This window comes from Dunckerocampus dactyliophorus, chromosome 21 (assembly GCF_027744805.1).
Source record: "Dunckerocampus dactyliophorus isolate RoL2022-P2 chromosome 21, RoL_Ddac_1.1, whole genome shotgun sequence".
Classification (NCBI taxonomy): domain Eukaryota; kingdom Metazoa; phylum Chordata; class Actinopteri; order Syngnathiformes; family Syngnathidae; genus Dunckerocampus; species Dunckerocampus dactyliophorus.
Window position 1 is genome coordinate 9,661,294 of NC_072839.1, and position 20,139 is coordinate 9,681,432.

The following is a 20,139-nucleotide window of genomic DNA, read 5'->3' on the forward strand; positions in this document are numbered from 1 at the left end:
CTATTTTTCTCAAACAATTATATGCAATAAAAGGGAACGGTTGTATCACGGGGGCGTGAGAGGCAGGGAGTACTTCCATTGTTACTGCAGACCTGCCAACATGTACAAATTTATTGTACTCAACATGCAATTTGACTCTTTTCTTTTCAAAATATTATGACTTTATCCCCATATTATAACTTTTTTCCCCAACCTAATTTTCCAAAAATGACAACTTTATTTTGTGTTGCCTGTTCATCATAATATTTGGACTTTTTTTTTTTTTTATAATTATTTTTCTCTTTAATTTTTCAACTCTATGGTACTAAAATGGCACTATTTTTCCTTACAGTTACAACTTTTTTTCTCGCCCTTAGTAGTTTGACTTTATTCTTGTAAAATTAGAGCTGTTTTTTTTTTTATTTCTGCTGCGTTCTTGCTGCTGCGGTCTACAAATGGCCCGCGGGCCGCACTTTGGGCATCCCAGGCTTAGCAGCCTTGAACTAGGGGGGCAAATAGGATGCCTCTGAAAACATTAGACATAGGTTTGATTAGATCTTGAAAGGAACGACAACACAGGAAAGATCTACGACATGCAGTTCTCCATAAACATAATATAATAACTCAGAAGGGGATGGAGGTTACGTTTATTTGGGTTCCTGCTCATGTGGGAGTGAAAGGGAATGAAAGTGTGAATGGGTGAGCCAAACAAGCTCCCACCACTGAGGAGATAAAGATCAAAATTAGTAATAGCAAAAGGGAAATGAAAGTCATACTATACGGGAATTAAACAGTACAGGCATGGCAGAAATATCGAGGAAGAGGGCGGACATTTATTTTTTAATGAAGAAGAGAGGGGTTGGGTGGAGGACAATAACAGTGAAAGGAAAATAATCATGAAATACCTCATAGAAACTGGACCATATGATGGAGAACGAACACAAATCAAGGCATATTTTTGGCAATAATTCTTGTCGAAAATCGAATTCTATAAAACTACTACTACACATCAAACACTAATTACATTTTTTGTGATTTGAACCTTTCAAACGCCGTATGTTGAGCTATTTTTTCCATGTAAATAAAAACGAATCACCACTCACGCTTGCTCCGCATCAATGGCGACGCCTATTTAGCGTTTCAGTAGCAAGGAACGCTGGCAGAAAACAGAACAAACAAGTGACACTTTGCTGCATGCTTTGAATGGGAAAACCTAACGGCGTATGACGGACAAGATTTCATCTGCAGTGGTTGTAGCGCCGCACCTCCGTCACCATGAGGTGTTGAGCTCTAAGTATCTAAAAGAGCAACACATGTAAGGCAAATCTCGGTACTTTTTCTGGCGTCATTGGAGTGATTTCTGGTATTTGGGGACTGAAATATTGATCTGCAGTTTGTGTTCTCAGCAGTGGGTGCTCCTGAGATGTCCGCCACGCCCCCAAAGCAGTCACAAGCCACCAGTGCACTGTCGGCTGCATGGAAGCTGCATGCATCCATGAAGCAAAGCATCGGCTCCGGAAAAATGTGCTGCTTGTGGACCGTCGTGGCGAGCGGACTCGCTGCCGCCAGCACACGGGGTTCAAACTCATTAAACTCCGAAACTTTGCATAGAAACACGCCCACAAATGTTGCTCAGAGTAAAGTTAGAGATGTCCGCCATCTCCTGGTGTAAAATAGCAACTATATGAGGCACCATACTTGTCTCTATGGCTTCAGCAATGTTACTTCATTTTGCAACGTTGGCGCTTAAAGGTTTAATGATGATGAAGTCATCCACTTTATTTATACTTCTAAACATAATTAAGGTGTTTTAAGTCACTTTTTTGTCTCTCCTATGGGGTTCTGCTTATTTCCTACAGTATGTTCCAACAGCATATGCGAATAATATGCAAATTAGCCGATGACGTCACCCAGCGTTTCTAGGACAGCCCATAGCTGCTTCTCTTACTGAGTAGACAGAAAGCCTTTTGTATAATATAAGAATACATCTTGAAAGTACACAACCATTTAAACTTGCGTGTAAGAAGGTACCTCAGACGTATTATCACATGATAGGCACATCTATCATACAGTGCGTTAAAAATGTTAAAATAAACATTATTTGCGCTATATTACATACGGTGGTACCTCAGTTAGCGTCCGCCAGGGTTAGCTTGTTTTTCTTAGTCAACATCAAAAATGTACGCCCAAATTTTGCCTCGGTTTGCGTTCATTCTACAGTTAGCGTACAATTTGATGTGTGTTGTCATGTTGTTAATACACTGCGAGTCCAACTGTGTTTGTAATGTATTTTTTTTAATCACAAAACATCCTTTCTTGTTAGCATCCTATTAGCTAGTTAAAAAAATGGCAACCGAAACCGGAAGTCAGCTATGTTACGTCGCTCGTCTATGATGTCATCAGTGGTTGACTCAAAAATGTTACCACAAAACACGTTTTCATAGTTTTACATGCATAGAATTGGCAAACAAAAGGGCTAAATGAACATTTAAGGTTACTTTTACCTTTATTGAAGACACAATGTGACAGCAAGACAGCACACAGACATCTTCCTGTTTCATCCTGAGTCATATCTTGAATTTAATAGTGTTTCTCACCTTTTTTTTTAATCAAATGCAGACACTTTGCACTTACTTTGGCTTCACTTTGGGTTACTGAGGTGAGAAACACGACTGAATTCAAGAAATAACTCATGGCAAAACAAGAAGGTGGCGTCTCGCTGCCACATTGTCTTTAAGAACAGTTACATCAAGAATCACGTCTTCAGTGAAGGTAAAAGTAACCTTAAACATTCATGTATCCCTTTCATTCATCATTTATGTTCATTTTGAATTGTTTTATACATGTAAAACTATAATAGCTCAACTATAAAAACGTGTAAAAAAGAAAAACAACAGCAAAAACGGGAAGAACAGGGCACAAAGGCACAATGTAAGCTGAAATGTTGATACTAGCAAAGCTGTGTCTTTAAATATTTTTTTCACAACTTCACTCTTATCAGTTTTTCAAAAATATACTCATATTTAAGCACATTTTATACATTTTTATGCCTAAATTAAGCATTTTCAAGCATAAAATGCCATTCAAAAGACACAGTCATCAGTAATCTTACTGTAACGTTCGGGGAGACACACAAGCACCAGACTTGATCAGCCGAACAACAGGGCTTTTATTGCAGGTTAGAATGATCTCACAACAGGCACACTAATCTCTAACAAGGGATACCTTTGCGGCTGTAACCTCGACGCTAAACCCTGGACGTCACTTCCTGTCCAGCACACGAGCATGAGTCTTATTAATTTCTTAAATGGCGTAATTACTTTTATTATGCCTACTATGTTGGGTAAATGTGACTATAGGGGTGTTATTTCATGTCTTGAGGGCTCCAATAATGTTTCAAAACTTTATTTAGAAGGTTGTAAGCGAGTTTCCCATGCTCTAACTATGAAAATATTCAATTTATAAATAAGGGCTGTAACCAATTAACAGCGATAGAGAGGGATTGCTAAAAAAAACAAAAAACGGGAAAATAGGAACAGGAAGGCGTTTGCATAGCAATACTGTCACCTAGTGGTAATTGCGGCAAGAAAAAGGTAAAATACTGTGGCTTAACTCCAAATGATATCACTTTTAAGTGTGTTAACTTACATCCCACGTATATTTAGCCAGAATGAGACACAGCACATCAGTTAATTTGGCATTTATTAATAAGGAACAAAGAAAAGTGTCATGGTCAATCCATATTTGCTGTTATTCTCCCACACATTCACAGAATGTCACATAACCGCTCCATGTCTCCTCTACATAACACATCAGTCCTGTCCAACCAGCTGAGGGGCCGCAGACGTCGACTCGTAACCATTTAAAAATGCGCGCGATGCCGGAAAGAGGGGTTCGGTTGGTATTTGCAAACTGCCCGGGTTGTTCTCATAAACTGTGCTGATTCGTTCAAGTATTTCTGTGCAGGATATGACACGCGACGTCTGCTCAGTGAGCGCGAGAGTAAACATTGTGTGCATGTGCTGTGGCGACGATAATGTCGAATGCAGTGTATCTCCATGCAGTATCACATGCAGTTAAGCGCATGAAGATGACGAGTATACTCTATTTCCCCTTGCAAGATCCAATAAAATACTGACCAAATGGTGCCTCTCACACATAACAGACACAGCATACATAACGCGCAGGTTAAACAAACAGACTGCATGTTTTTGTAAAAAAAAAACAACTTAAAAACCAAAGCTATTAACATTTCAACAGAAAAGGCCCAAAAAAATAAAACGAGACAGGCATCTGAGAAATAAAAAATGTGCAATTAAAATATTTCAGAAAGGCAACACTATGAATTAAAAAATATATATATCAATCCCTGTTTGTGTCCTTGTTTTTTTTTTTTTTCCACATTAATGACTAAATCATTTAGAAATAAACATCATGCAGATCAGCACAGGAGGGAAGTGCCTTAAAGTCACGGTTAGTTCTTTTCCCCAGCATAATCAGGGGTGTCCAAAGTGAGGCTCGAGGGCCACTGATGTCATTTTTTGTTGCCCCGCTGCATTATATAGGGTTAGGCTGCCAACAATCCGATTCCATTAAATATAAATCCATGCAATGTGTGTTCAATAATGGTGGGAGGAGCAAAGCGGTGTTACTTGCAGAAACAATTCTGACGCGGTAAACTCAAAACCTCTGTTTTCGTACATTACTCGTCCGTCTGCCCTGTTCTGTGTCGTTCCGCAAAATCCAGTGCCAGAGCAGAGGGGGGGGGTCTAAAACGCAATTCAGCCGGGGGCCGCGGGAGGCGAGTCTGGCTGAGGCTGAGCTGGAATCGCGTTTCACTAACTCGTCAACAAACGGTGTCCTAAAAGAGGTAACGGGTAGATTACACGCAACTTTAGCAACGTTCTACAAAAGAAGTGTCGCACGGCATGCTGAAGTCATTTCTGGCTCCCCAGCATGCTTTGCGGCACTTTTTTGTTTTTTTTTTCAGTCATGAGTTTGAGACCCCCTGCCCTACGTGTTGCTGACTCACTGTCAGTGCATTTTTTTTTGTAAAATAACCCGCCACGGGGCCAAAAGTGCCGGCTCAATTGAATTGGATCTCTCCAGGATGTACAGGTTGTAATTACTTCTCATTTTCTGAATTTAAACTAGAATTATTCTCAATAAATGTGTTTTTTTGTTCATAATTTTTGTTCAATGCATTATTTCCAATGGGAATTTCACATGTTTCCGTTGTTGTCGGATCTTTTGGAACAAATTAAATAATGAAAACCGCGGAGCACGTTTTGAGAACCTTAGCATATCTTGGTTTTCGCATGTTTCATAGACAAAATCACACCGAAACTGGCACCCCTCATTCAGAACCATTTGGACACCCCTGCTCATAATGGATTAAAAAAAAAAAAAAAAAAAAACAGTAAAAATCTTGCTTTAAATACCTATAGAACAGTGTCGTCATTATATTGGTTCTAATCCAATCCTTATGGTAAAATCCCGCCCGATTATGCGTACAAACGCAAGGTTAACATTCAAGTTTGCCTTTTAGCATTTTTTAAAAAGGTACTCCGTTCTTCTTTTTCCACAATAAAACGGCAGCCTTTATGTATTAAAAACAGGCCTGGACCCCCTGCCACCCATTCAATCCAATGAAAGGCTGTTTAGCTGTGAACTGTGGCGGCGATTCAATCATTCGTCGTCTTCTTCTTCAAGGAATTCACGGCACGGACTCCTTCTTCATCAGACAGTAGTCTAGTTTGACCAGTGTGTGTGTGTCAAGGATGGTAAACTATTTCAGTTTGGGCTCAACTGTCCAGCGAAGTGGTCAATAAAATAAAAACAAGCTAGGCCATGTACACAAGCGTATTGCTCAGGGGTCATTTCATGGCTTGAAGATGGCCAGTCGTGTTGGTCCATCATATTTCGGTTACTGTTCCCACCTTTACACGTTTCCTCCGCAGTACATTCGCCCTTTCATTGACAGGTTAGGGGTCCTCCCTCCCGCTTTAGTCGGACTTCCCGTTCTCCAGGGGCGCCGCGGGGGCTTTGCTGCGGCGCGCCGACCGCAGCACCCTGTAGCATCCGCGGGCGATCTTGTGCATCCACATGACGTTCATGACGTCCAAGCAGATGCTGGAGCAGATCCACGCCGAGCGCCCGCCGTAGGGCACCAGGTAGTAGGCCTCGGTGCCGTAGACGGCGTACATGCGAGCGTAGTAGACGGGCATGACGGCCACGCGGACCATGAAGAACACCACGGCCATGGCCACGCCGTTCGCCATGTTGGGTCGAGAGGACTTGGGGTAGCCTAGAACCTCAAAGAACCAGCTGCAACAACAACACGGACAACATTATTATTTATATTTCCACAAATTGTGTTTCCTCGCTAATAGATGCCTTGCACTCGACGGATAATTGAGGAAATATGAGACGTTTCTTTACAAAGAGACATCGCCAACTACTAGCCTGGCATGCATAGTACAGGTTTTTGCAGGGTTTTTCCTTTGACAATGTTGTATGAAAAACAATTTTTACTAGTTTGTCGTCATGTATACATTAAATATAACTCCAGGTGTTTTGGAAACAAACCAAAATCATTTTTAAAGCCCCCTACTGGTGAAAATGGTGGTACGTACCGCTGGTTCACGCATGGAGTAGAAAACTCGGCGAGTAGACGGAAGTTAGCAAAATAAGGCAACATGCCTTGGCCCTGCAAGAAGAATGTCAGAGGAGGAGGGGGGGGGAAACAACAAACACGTAAAAAGGTACACAAACAAGAGCATCACAATAAACAAAAATGAGATTCAAACACCATATTCTGACAGCTGTCATCTTTTAGCAGACAACAGCTGCAAGTCGTGTTGTGTTAAAATGTGTAACTTGTTTCTGCTGCCCTCAAGTGGGCGAAGACTGAACTACAGTAAGTGACATCATGAATAGGCTGCAGGCTTTTTACACACGTCAGTCACTGCTTGAAGGGGAAAATCCAAAGCCATGCAGACGAAAAGCAAACAAGTATGAAGATGATTTCTCGTTTTTTTGTATACATATTTATCCCCAACAGCTGTGATACACCCACATTAAATAATTAACAGTAGCTAAACCCATTAAAACGCTTCATCTAAGGGAAACAAATAGCATCAAGGACACACGCAAGCTATGATGCTGAAGTTAAGCCACTGGTCAAATACGTTTTGTTTTCGAACATGTAAAACACCTTGTCTGTCCACATTTGTAACACCAAAAGAAACAAAAATCATTATCCTTGCTTACTGGGATATTTATATTTATCAAGGACTCAACTCTCAACTCCGGTCCGTCACTTCAAGACGTCCGTGTGAAACAAACAACAAGAATTCCGTTACATCCGTTACATTACAACGATATAAGTCCACATTTTGGGATGACACTGTATATTTATTATTGTGGTTACAGTTTGCAGTGGTGTACAATTACACTGCTTCATTTGGGATGTGTTTCTAATATTTTGTTTACTTTATTGAGCTACACGAGAAGGACAATTTCATCTAATTAGATTTAGCATGTGCAGCTAATGTTGTGTCCTGTGGTTGTATTTGACTCGTGGCCTGACTTTTAAACACCATATTAAAAAGGAAACTTACCTGCAAGGCTGTAATAAAAGCTGCTCAATAAAAGATACTTACTAAGGGATATTAAACATTGCAGTGTACATTCTGTGTACTTTCCACCTAGCATGCCAATGCTAGTACCTCTAGGAACTGGTAAGTCCATACTGTAACTGGGCATCACATCTGCTCAGTGCAACCAAACAGCAATAACAGCAGACAAGACAGGAATTAAAAGTAAAAAAAAAATAATACAGGGCTCCTCTGAGTCCCTAAATGACACGTAACCCTTTTTGGTAGTTTTTGCATGAAGTGTGCTGACACCAGCCAACTTGGTTTTTGCATGTCGGGTTGGAAGAAGGGGCGATTAAAACGTTAAACGTGAGCAGAAAACAGAGACGGACAGACAGACTGGAAGAAAAATACACACAGGAAGCAAATATGAAGCGACAACACTGTGAAATTAAGCATGCATCTAAAAGTCACATCGGAGGTCATATATATGTATGAATATTTGTGATGTGTGCAAGTTAAAAACACTCACTCTTCTCATCAAGACATCATGAAAGCAAGCTCAAACAAGTTCAACTTTTGACACTTCAAAATTGACGTCAGCTAAACAACTCTTTGCGTTCATTAGTGGTGAATGGTATGGGATGCAAACTCACACAAACACACACACACTAAAAAAAACAACAAAAAAAACAACCTTGACAACAACTGACCCAACTAGATCATATGAAAATGGCATTTCGGCTATTTCTGCGAGGTTTCATTGTGTTTTTTTTTTATTTTTTAACTTCACATTACAGTCATGAGTGTCCAGTGACAGTATGGATGGCCTCTTTTCATACAGGTGCTTACGGCGCGTACAAATGAATATGATTGGATATAATTAATTGCAATTGCATAACGTAGGAAGGTTGACGTTAAATTTACAGCGTGTTTCTGCTGCCCCCAAGCGGCTACAAATGGAATCACAACGGTTGAGCAGCTTCAATGAGGATGCTTGTACAACCTGCGCAAGCACGTCCCCTAAAACTGCATGTTGTAAACAAAAACAAATAGATGGGACTATTATGTGCATCACACTACATTTACTACAGTTTAATTCGAAATTACTCCCAATAGGAATGAATTTAAATGTGTTGCAGACTGAAGGCAAAGCGATGCACACTGCAAAGCCGTTAAAACAAAGAATACAGCTGCATTCCACATTTAAAAAAGGGCCAGCCAGAGTCAGAAGATGCTTTAGCATTCAAGTGCCGCTGACAGTTTTCCCCTTAAAGGGAAATCTCGGGGAAAAGAGAGGGAGTGAGAGAAAGAGAGAGGTGAGGGGAGGGCAAAAGTAGACTCCGGCACAAAAACAGATGGCAAAACGGTGTTGCAGATACGCAGCCAGTTGTTCGCTTAAACGCAGTTCGTTCACATGCAACTGTAACAGGAACCCTGCGAGGGGCGGTTGGCATGCATGGCAGGTGTTAATGCTAAAACATGGAGAGAGAGATAGGCAGGGGGGAGAGGTCAAGGGAAAGCAAAGAGCGAGGGAGGGACGGAGGTTCAACAGCCAGTACCGTTGTTGAGCATTCCATGCAAAAAATACCATAGTCAGTCATTTCTGTAAGAATAATTATGCGGCAGAGAACCGGCCATCTGGAGAGTAAACCAAGAGTGAACAGCAAGTGTCCTAAAAGGCTTGGTGCACTCAAGGTCCTGCTGAGTGACAACAACCAATGAGGAGGTGAAGAATGTAACATTATGTCCAAATATTGCGACTACTTCACAACCTGAACTCGTTTTTATGTTAAAAAAAAACAACAAATCAAGTCATTAAACTATTGTTTGTAACTCATCACTACCTGTGCAAGTGCATTACCTTCCTGGTTTAACTTGGTGAGAGCAAAATTAAGTACTTTTTTAAAATTTTTCTTTCACGGGGCTAATAAAAAACAAGCTGCAGGCCACAAATGGCCCCCGGGCTGCACTTTGGACACCCTTGATATAGGCTCATGCATGTAAGCATAGGGAGAGTTCCTTGTTTGTTTTATTTTATTTTTTTTTACTTCCAGGACCAGTGTAGAATACTACATATCTACGTGTCATTCAATCAGTTTTCGGAATATCTTCGTTATATTGCTGTTAATTTTGTCATTTTTATGCTTGGAAATGGTTAAATTAGGCCCAAAATACATAAAATTAGCTTAAACATGCAGATTTTTGACTAATCATAGGGCGAAACAGCAAACCCACAAAACATCAATGACTTATTAACTCATTCAATACCGACAGGACGTATTTACGTATGCGTTTTTAGAACGCTCGGTCCCAACAACGTAGAGGCAAAAGCAGGTGATGATGCAACTCTCCACTAATGCATTTCACTTCAGAGCACTTTTAAGCCCTAAAAACGGCCACAAGGTGGCAGAAGTGCATTTGATAAGAGCTCGGCAGGGATGTTATATGGACAAAACACACATGACAGGAAGGAGGAAGTGAGAGAGCGTGGAGGAGGGTAGCGTGCACACACATAGTTCAGTTCCGAATGCGAAAATTGTAAATAGTTCATGGTGTTATATTTGTAAATAAATTGTTATTTTGGTGTAAAACATCCCCTTTTTTGTGTTGTTTATGTTGGTATAGTTGTTTAGATATTTGAGCTGTCACAAAAGCAAAAAATATGTGTGTCAAAGTGAAAATTATGCGTGTTTTGCTTGTATGCAGTCACAAAAAGCGGGTTTTCTCCCTTTTCTGGCCGGGAACTGATATTTTCCTGAAATGTACCTACTGTATGCTCTAGTGGTGATTACTAAAGAATGGAAAAAGACGAAAGACGGGAGTCTAATCTTTGTTTCGGTCGGTTCCATGTTTACATAGACGTAGAACACAATATTGTGTGCCTTGAAAGATCGGTCAAAATCATCTAAAATGGCCGGTACTGAAGGGGTTGTCTTTTGAAAAATGGCTGGGTTAAAAATTACGTTGTACGTTAAAAATTTACATTTTTTTTAAAGAATTGAGTTACCGCCATTAAATGCACGGATGGATGACTGCACCTTTTCAGGCTACGATGGCTACAGTGCGGTTTGATTCACTAGAGTTTGGGTGCAGTCCACCAAAACAGCCACAGCGTGTTTCCACCGCTTTTGTACATACATTTTCCTATAATAGACCTGGAAATACGTCCCAGTCATTTTAACTGAATTGGTCCTGAACGGACACAAATGGGCACCATACTGACTTAGCCTTGTACTGATCAAAAACAATTATTTGCCTATTATCCTACAAAAATAGGACACCGCTGTTCACTCTTGATGGTCGTCTCCTTCCCATCTTGCCTGCACGTTCTGCTATTGGACAATAGGGCACTCACCAGTACATAGTAGTAAGCATACAACGCTGCCAGATGGTGTACTACAAAAAACTTGTCCCCTATCGCCTTCCAATAGTAAAACATTAGCAGCAGATCTGGAAAACAGAAACAAAACAAAACAAAAAAAAAAAAGGAGAGAAGGGCGGCACATAAAAAAATGAAGCCTGTGTGTTTCATTCCAATCGTTACATGTGGTGTTTGACGTACCAGATATGAGGTAGCCTGTTGTGATGGCAACATTAGTCTTCACCAGAGTAGGATCTCCCCTGTTGGACAAACACAACCATGCACAGTATAGGTTATACTGCACCTGAACATGTCACTACCCTCTTTATTATATTATTATATTATTATGTCCATGTACGGTAGGTAGCGTCCTCCAAAGATGCTTTTTCTCTCCGCTTCGACCGGGTTTTCTACAAAGTTCCTTAAGCTGAAGTCCAAACCCGGCCTAATAGGGAGGGATCTCGTTAAGACAATTAACCATATATGGTGACAGGCAGGAAGTCCACGTTACGTCTCCCAGTGAAAAATAATAAAAGATAACAAAAAAAGTTTCTCCCGGATGACAGTGCTTCTCACCTTATCTCTAAGGGAGAACCCAGCCACCCTACGGAGAAAACTCATTTCGGCCACTTGTCCTTTTGGTCGCTACCCAAACCACAGGATTCTATATTTATAAACAGAATATTTTTGTATTTACAGCATAGAAATCCAGTTTACGACCTTCTAAATATGGGTTTTAACATTATTAGAGCCCTCTAGGCATGAAATAAAACCCTGTAGTCACCTTTACACTCATATTACCCGATATAGTAGAAAATATAATAATAAAAAATAAGCCATTTGAGACATAAATAAGACATAATGTTGGCTCATACGTTAGCATCGGGAGTCAAATTATCACAGAGTACTTCCTGCGGTGGCTATTGTCTCATCAATGTAACATTACTGACACCCAGTGGCCAAAGTTGAATACTACATATCAACAACATGCATATAAATGCATCCTCTGAATGCCTTATATTTGTATTTTTGTTTATTTAGCCATTTTTATGCTTGAACATGCTTAATTTAGGCCAGAAATACATAACATTTGCTTAAATATTAATATTTTCTGACTAATAGGCCGTAGTCCACCACGAAACAGCACTGATTTATTCATCAATATATTTTAGAAAAAACGCAACAGAGTGAAGCTGAGAAATTCAAGGCACAAGGTGGAGGACGACTGTAGTTTTAATTAAGGACGTCTGATATTATCGGCCAGCATTGGCATAAAAATGAGATATAGGATCACATCGATGATATTGATTTCAACGCACGAGTGAGACCTCGTCAAACTGTCCCGTGCTCCACACAGCACATCAGTATGTCCGCGGTGTAGCATTACTTCAAAATTTCGCCTTCAGAAGGCAAATACGCAATTTGCAATGACTGTGAAGTGTTATGTTTTGCCCTTTTCGGGTAGGGCGGCTCCACTTTAACAGCAGCGTTGACTACCAAGAGAAAAAGGTCCTGCTGCACGCGCTTGCAAACGCCTGCAAAGCAACTGCACGTCGTGCCAAACAGTTACCAAACCAAAACCACAACTAAAGTCCAACCTGTCATGCGGAACAGGACATGAAGTGCCGGTTATGCGAGGGGGGAGTACCGTAAGACATCTTCTAATCTAATATCACATCTCAGGAGTCACACACAGCGTTTTGGCACTTTTTCTCTAACTTCTATTGCATATTGCAGTATTTCTCCTATTTTTCACAAACATTGAAACAGTGAAATACATCCAGTGGGAGCACAGTAGTAGAAACATAATGTGTTCACTGCACGACATTAATAGTTTGAGGTAAGAATTTGAGGTCATCGGGATCGGTAATGAAGCCAAAATCGAGCATCTGTAGTTGTAATAAATAAGTGTAAACATGTGAAAATAGTTAGTTAATAGGTTAATGGCTCTCACTGTGCTTTGCTGGAGTCCCAAATTTATTATTTTCCCCTTAATAATAAAAAGTTACATTTAAAAACTCCATTTTGTGTTCAGTTGTGTTGTCATTGACTAAAATTTCAATTTGTTTGAAACATTTAAGTGGAAGGGTGACAAACATGCAAAAAAATAAATCAGGAAGGGGGCACTTTTCCCCCCCCCAACACTGTATTTACAGTCATTAGCGGTACAACCTCTTATTTTTTCTCCCCCCCAAGGGTCATATACTTGAGGTGGGAGTCGGACGTTCATTAATTTGATCAATTAATTGGCATAAGGTGTCAATTTGATCAGAGGCTCCATATAGTACATTATACTGGTATTTCGTCTGTGTAGGCTCTCAGTCGTACAGGAGTTGTCCATCGAGGAAAAGGCTTCTGTACTTCTGTGAAGAAGGTGTCGGACGTTTCGCTCCTCATCTGAAGAGCTTCGTCAGCGAACTAATAAGTGCTGGTAGCTTAGGCCTTAAATACAGTAAGAGTGGGCGGAATTGGTGTGCCAACACCCTCCTCCTATTGGTACGTTACACTAAGCCTGGGCGGAGTCGTGGTATAATCCTATCCTGTTATTAACACCTCCGATAAAAGGGAAGTGTCGCTCCCTGAATAGGGTATGAACGACTCTGATACTGGCTTGTTAGCATCTATTGTTCTGGCTCGGCCCTGCCTTCACCTCATTTGCAAGACTACAGGAGGAGGGAGGAGGAGGGTGTTGGCACACCAATTCCGCCCACTCTTACTGTATTTAAGGCCTAAGCTACCAGCACTTATTAGTTCGCTGACGAAGCTCTTCGGATGAGGAGCGAAACGTCCGACACCTTCTTCACAGAAGTACAGATGACGTCTCAAGAAGCCTTTTCCTCGATATACTGGTATTTGTTTTGTTAATAAATATCATGATGTGGTCAATCATTCTGGAAAAAGAAAGTGCCGTACAAAAAGGTTAAAAACAACACACATGGGACGTAAAAGAGCGTCTCACCAGACTGGATCTTCATTGACGGCATCGTCAAAGAACAAAATGTAGAGACAGAAGATTCCCACCAACAGTGCGTGAAGAGTTGACACTGTCCTGAAAAAGAAACAATCCGGACTGTGACATTTATTGGTCTTCCCCGTTGCCGCTTGTTGGGCTTCAAGCTTTTCTTCGGTCTAATACGTGAACCGATTGCCTGAGAGGAAGACATGTAGATGCAGAGCAAGTGGTCTGGTTGAGTGGTACCGCACGCCCGAGCGCCACATCCACATCCTGACTGCAAAGTGTAGCCTGGATCCATCAGCACTCATTACATTCCATTTGCCCCTCATAAACCACGCCACCATTTCAATTTCACAAGTGCTCTCGTGAGCAATAAAGAGAGAATGAGTGAAAATGAAAACGAGTGAGTCACGCACGTTGGCAAAAAAAATCTCATCTGCCGACCAATCTGCTCTGTGACGTTCCCTATGCGCTCCAAGATGACAGCGCGGACGTGCGCTCCTCTCTGCAATGCTCCCATAAAAGGATGGTGACAACTCATTTGGCTATTAAATCACAAAGAAATCATGACACTGCAGATTTGGCTGTTAAATGAACGTTATGGTTCACTTTTGCCGCTTACCTCGAGTTCCATTCTACCTTCTGCTTGTCGCTGAGGCCCAGGAAGCCCGGGCTGAGGTGCACCGACACCCAGGGGCTGACTTTGTGGAAGAGCCACTGGAAGGTGAGGAAGCTTGTCACCGAGATGGTGAGGATAAGCTGGCTGAACGGGTCCATGGCCACCCGAGCCCACTGCGGAAGCCAGAAGAAGCATGATTATCACGTCTACGTAAGGATGGCTAGATTAGATAGACAGGACAGGACAGGACAGGACAGGACAATGTGGGAACTGAACAGCCTGTCTTGTCTTCACACATTGTCTGCTGGGTTGTGAAAGCGCCACTTGGACCTGCTGTTCACGTGTTATTCTGCTGACTCGGCTGTGGGAAAAACACAGAGCAATAATCTCAGGAAAAAATGATGCATCTCCAGGCGGAAGCTCGTGTGCACCGAGGTCTTAAAAACAATAATATTGGACACACCCAAGCTTTGCCCTCTCCACAGTGGAACCTGCTTCACTTACTTTGGCCTGAACAGGAAGTCACTGTGTGCAGGTTTTAATGCTGTGTAACCTGACAGTAGTTATGATGAATTTAACAATGCTACAACACGCCGACATAAATGAGGCGATTTTTCATAGAAATGACCCTTTCGGGGCTCAAAGTTTATGTCAAAAAAAGAGGTCAACCATTTACCGTATTTTAGTATGGTATAACTCACTTTTCTTTCTTTTTTTTCATAGTTTGGCTGGTCCTACGACTTACAGTCCGGTGCGACTTATAATAAGCTTCTGCTTGGAGGCTATGTCTGTAAGTAATGTGCAACTATAATTATACGATACCTGTGTGGATTGAGAAATTTGGTATTTTAGACAGCAGTGTTGTTGAATTATATCTAGCTTGGAGATTGTAGCTGCTGTGGCCGCCACTGACTAACTAAACACACGTGTGATTTTCAGTCCTATTTTCATTCATTTGTGAACACAAAAGTCAAGTGTCGGTGTTAAAATACAACTGTTGGATAAGTTTCTACACACCGGGATATCTTCAAGCGTCATGCCACATAAGAAAATATATAAATAAATATATCTAAACGAACTGACTTATAGCAATCCCTCGTTTATTGTGCTTAATTGGTTCCAGCCAGTGATAAGTGAATTTCTGCAAAGTAGGATTCCTTATATATAATGGGATATTTTTGTAGTTAAGAGCATAGACAACCTGTTTACGACCTTCTTCATTATTAGAGCCCTGTAGACATGAAATAACACCCCTATAGTCACCTTTACACGAGTATTACCCAATATAGTCGACATTTACTTTTGTAAAGAAGCCATGTAAGAGAAATAAAACTGGTGCTCGTGTGTCTTGCTATAAAGGGGAGCTTAGTGGTGGGCGGACAGGAAGTGATGTCAGAGTTGAGTTTTAGCTTGGCGCGGGTTACGGCCGCAACAGTAGCCCATTAGGAATCTTTGTTAGAGATTATCGTCCCTGTTGTGAGATCATTTGAACCTGCCTGCTGTTCCAGCTTTAGCAGGCACGTTTTGAATAATCAGAACACGGTGGACGAGGACGTGATGAGTTGGTCCACGTCGACATGCTGTCGTTATAAGCGGGATCCACTAGCGATAATTGTGTCTGGGGCTGCATGAGTGCTACCAGCATTGAGAGAACATCATCATCATGTACCGTTACCTTCCAAAGCACCACATGATTCCCACGGTCCAAAAAAATGTATTCGCAGTGCCTATATTTGGATCCATTTCTGCAAAACAAGCGTCTCTGTGTATGCTGGACTCCAGCCAGTACATTGTATGTCAACACAGATTTTTACCACACCCCCTTTTGCAAAGGCTGTTAAGCACTTACCTCATTTACAGTTGATAGCTTTGTGATGTGTCAATAAAACCTGACCTGCAAAAGCACGAATGATTTTTGTGATCTCAAGAAAAAATATGATCTTATCTGTACTGTTTTACTGGGCAGGTTGGGCTCAGCCAGTAAAGGAAGAATGTTGGCATCCAATCAAAAGGGCAAAAGGGTTTCTATGTACATATGTCAAAAGCATACCCATACACAGGAAACACACTCCCTGGGGGTGGCACTAGTGGTGATTTTGTTCGTTTGTTATGGCCTGACTTAGCCTGAAGCCAAACTTAAATGAAAGCCAAGATAAAAAAAAAAAAAAGACACTCTCCTTGAACTGTAATGCATTACTGTAGTGGGCAGTGGAAGTTTTACTTAATGGGTAGAGCGATACTTTGGATAAGACCCTCGGGATTTCAACACACAACGTCTTAAGTCGTGCTTTCAAGGACTGAGGGAGGGTGCAAAGGTTTGTTTTTGGTGTCCTCACACACACACGACATGCTTGGCAAGGATCATGTTGCCAAGGGCAAGTGGTCACCTTTGAAGACGCAGATTAAAAACAAAAAGGTGGACAATCAACCTGCGAGCAGTAAAACGGCTAAGATAAATAATAAAACAACGTCATTGCGGGTATACAAACATGTTTTCCTGTCCCCGTTTTATGCCAACGCACTCATTTTACACAATGACACCACATTTACTCGAGGAAGATGTGTCTCCCTTTGGTTTTAAACAGTTTAAATGCTATAAAAGATGCACGGTGGTTAGCATGTTGGCCACACGCTCAGGAGATTTGAATCACCATGTTCTCCTCCAAAAACATGCAAGTTAAGTTCATTGGAGACTCTAAATGGTCCATAGGTATGGTATGAATGTGAGTGTGAATGGTTGTCTGTCTCGATGTGCCCTGCGATTGGCTGGCAACCAGCCCAGGGTGGACTCTCGCCGAAAGTCAGCTGGGATAAGCGGCATCGAAAATGAATGAATGAATAAAGACCATTGTGTGCTTATATAGTCATGTCTCAGAGACATTTAAAAAAAATCAGTTGTTATAAAAGTATAATAGTGTTATGGACGTCTTTACATACAAGTTTCATTGTTTACTTTTTATATTATTTTGATTAGGATGGGGGGAAAATCACTGTATGTTCTGAACTCCTGTTTCAGTGCCAGTATTGAGCATGATAATGCTGCCAGTATCGATTCCACACAGTTTTCACCATCAATTGCTTGATTATCAAGCCCATTTCTTGTTATCTTCCACTATTAGTTTCAACAAGATGGGAAAATCTCTCACTGAATGTTCTGAACTCCTATTTCACTGCCAGTATTGAGCAGAATAATGTTGCCAGTATCAATTTGGCAGTTTTAACCAACAATTAATTGATTATCATGTTCATCGATTGTTACTTTTTACTATTAGTTTCGACAAGATGGGAAAATCTATCACTGAATGTTCTGAACTCCTGTTTCACTGCCAGTATTGAGCAAAATAATGCTGCCAGTATCAATTCCAAACAGTTTTAATTGTCAATTGCTTGATTATCATGCCCATTTATTGTTACTTTTTACTATTAGTTTTGACAAGATAGGAAAATCTATCACTGAATGTTCTGAACTCCTCTTCCACTGCCATTATCAATGCAAAAACAGTTTTGACAATCAATTAAGTGATTACCATGCCCAGCTATTATTTTTAAGATTAGCTTCAACAAGATGGGAAAATCTGTCACTGAATGTTCTGAACCCCTGTTTCACTGCCAGTGTTAAGCAGAATAATACTGCCAATATAAATTTACATCGTTTGGGACTGTTAATTAATTGACCATCACGCCCTTCCCTGCTTAACATCTTATAAACACATACAGTTCAAGCAGTACAAGTTAATGAGATCCAATACACGTTTCCAGTGTTTATTATTGTTGAATTAGCAGTGGTTTGCTTTATACTGTAATGAAGACGCGAAAACAACACCCTATTTGAAACAGTTTACACCGGATCCCGTTAGATTGTGCATGCGTACCTAAAGTTGTGGCTGCTGAATGTATACAAACGGACGATATTTGGCATGAGTAGCTATAGGCAGCATGAAGAGGATGTATTGGGACTGTTGGGATTGTTTGTGGGGCTAAAAAGGCGCTTGCGTAAGACGTGTTGAGGGGCCCCACAAATATAACTTCGCCTTCGTACGTGGAATTCCTCCAACCATGCAGCCATGTCTCCCATGTAGCGAGGCTGCTTTCACTTTTTTCCCGAGAAAACAAGGCCACATCACGCAGCATCGCCAAGGTGTGTGCACCACCATTGAGGTAGAAGAGAAAACGTACTCACCTTACGACTTTCATGAAGACGCCCTGCCTTGCTTGGGGCTCCCTCGGCTTCTTCTTAAGGCTGCCAGGGATGGCTGCAGAGGTGCATGCTCCGTGACACATCCACGGCCATCATGTCGGTCCATGCTAGATAAACAACACACTCGCTAACAGAGGCGGGCCTGCAGCTCCCCGTCCGTGGGAGACTGGCTATGTTTATCCACAAACGGTGTTGATGGATAACCCGTACGTTTGCAGAGGTTCCAGGAATTATTATTTTTTTCGGGGGGTGTTGTGATTGGTGTATTCTTACGTATAGACCCCGCCCCCTTCCCTATGCTCCATAGGGCTCAAGTTACAGCAGCGTCCTTAAAGCCACACACATGCAGAAACATCACTATTTATAGACACCGCCTGTTGAGTTCCACCAACACATGACCCACTGCTCTCAATATGAAACACTTAATGTCAGAGAAACACAACTCTACCTAGATTAATTCATATACATACTTAATATTACTCATTACAGTACTGACATCTGCTCCCTCACTAACTCAGGGCCCTTCACTATAATGTCAGTGCAAGGCTCTGCCACAACTTCACATTTCTGCCTCACCAAAACGGAGTCAAAAATAAATCTTAAATTAAAACAGAAGAATTATATTGACAGTACTCAAAGATCCCTTATATAACAACATCACAGTTATATTCAAGGCCTGACCCACTGCAAACAATTTGGTCAATATGTCAAATACGACACGCTGCTTTTTCAGGACGTAATGTAAAATGCTACTCAAACATCTTCTCCATAACGGTGCTCTACTACTTTTACAGAGTTTTTGACATCGAGTTGTATGACATCCCCATCAGCAGTGTACTGTACTACACCAACGGTGACTTGCCCCACCAATTGGACCCGTGAGTCCAGTTCTGGTCGGAGATCCGTGACGAGGAATGTAGTTCCGCTTAGTTGCTGGGGCCATTTATGTGAAGCGTTTGGCTTCCCAAAACAATATGCGTTCAAAAGAGTAATACATTTGCATCACAAAAATGCCTCCTAAAAAAAAAAAAAAAATCAGACCGAGATGTCATACAATTTCATCTAAAAAAAATCCGAACTGCCCCTTTTAACTGTTACACATTTTGACCCTCAAAGGCTGTCATACTCATGGCTCACGCATGGGGACTTCCGGGATTGGCCATGTGAGGACAACGAACTAGCAACACAATTTAGACAACAACGATACTCCTAACTTTTCTTCAAAACACAACAAATAAACCACTAATATTTATCGGCTACTTAAATATGATTCAAAACAGGTACATGAAGTCTTACCAATCAGTAACTGTACTGCCAGCAGAGAAGCGGGGAACAGTGAAGTGATGGCCTCCGGCTGTTGCAATGCATTCTGGGACTTGTGGTAATCAACAGTGCGGTGGGCTATGATTATACACAGGCCACCGG

General features: G+C 41.3%; 1 protein-coding gene across 1 annotated transcript; it reads right to left on the reverse strand.

Annotated features, from left to right (window-relative positions):
- Window positions 1-3,664: 3,664 nt before the first annotated feature.
- LOC129174144 (TLC domain-containing protein 4-B-like) lies at window positions 3,665-20,058 on the reverse strand. The gene is made up of 7 exons (XM_054765796.1): window positions 18,697-20,058; window positions 14,520-14,689; window positions 13,901-13,990; window positions 11,143-11,201; window positions 10,936-11,030; window positions 6,615-6,688; window positions 3,665-6,306 (listed from the first exon to the last, which is right to left on the reverse strand). Exons 2-7 carry the CDS (start codon window positions 14,672-14,674, stop codon window positions 5,985-5,987), a joined length of 795 nt encoding a protein of 264 aa, XP_054621771.1. The 5' UTR covers window positions 14,675-14,689; window positions 18,697-20,058; the 3' UTR covers window positions 3,665-5,984.
- Between the last annotated feature and the right edge of the window lie 81 nt (window positions 20,059-20,139).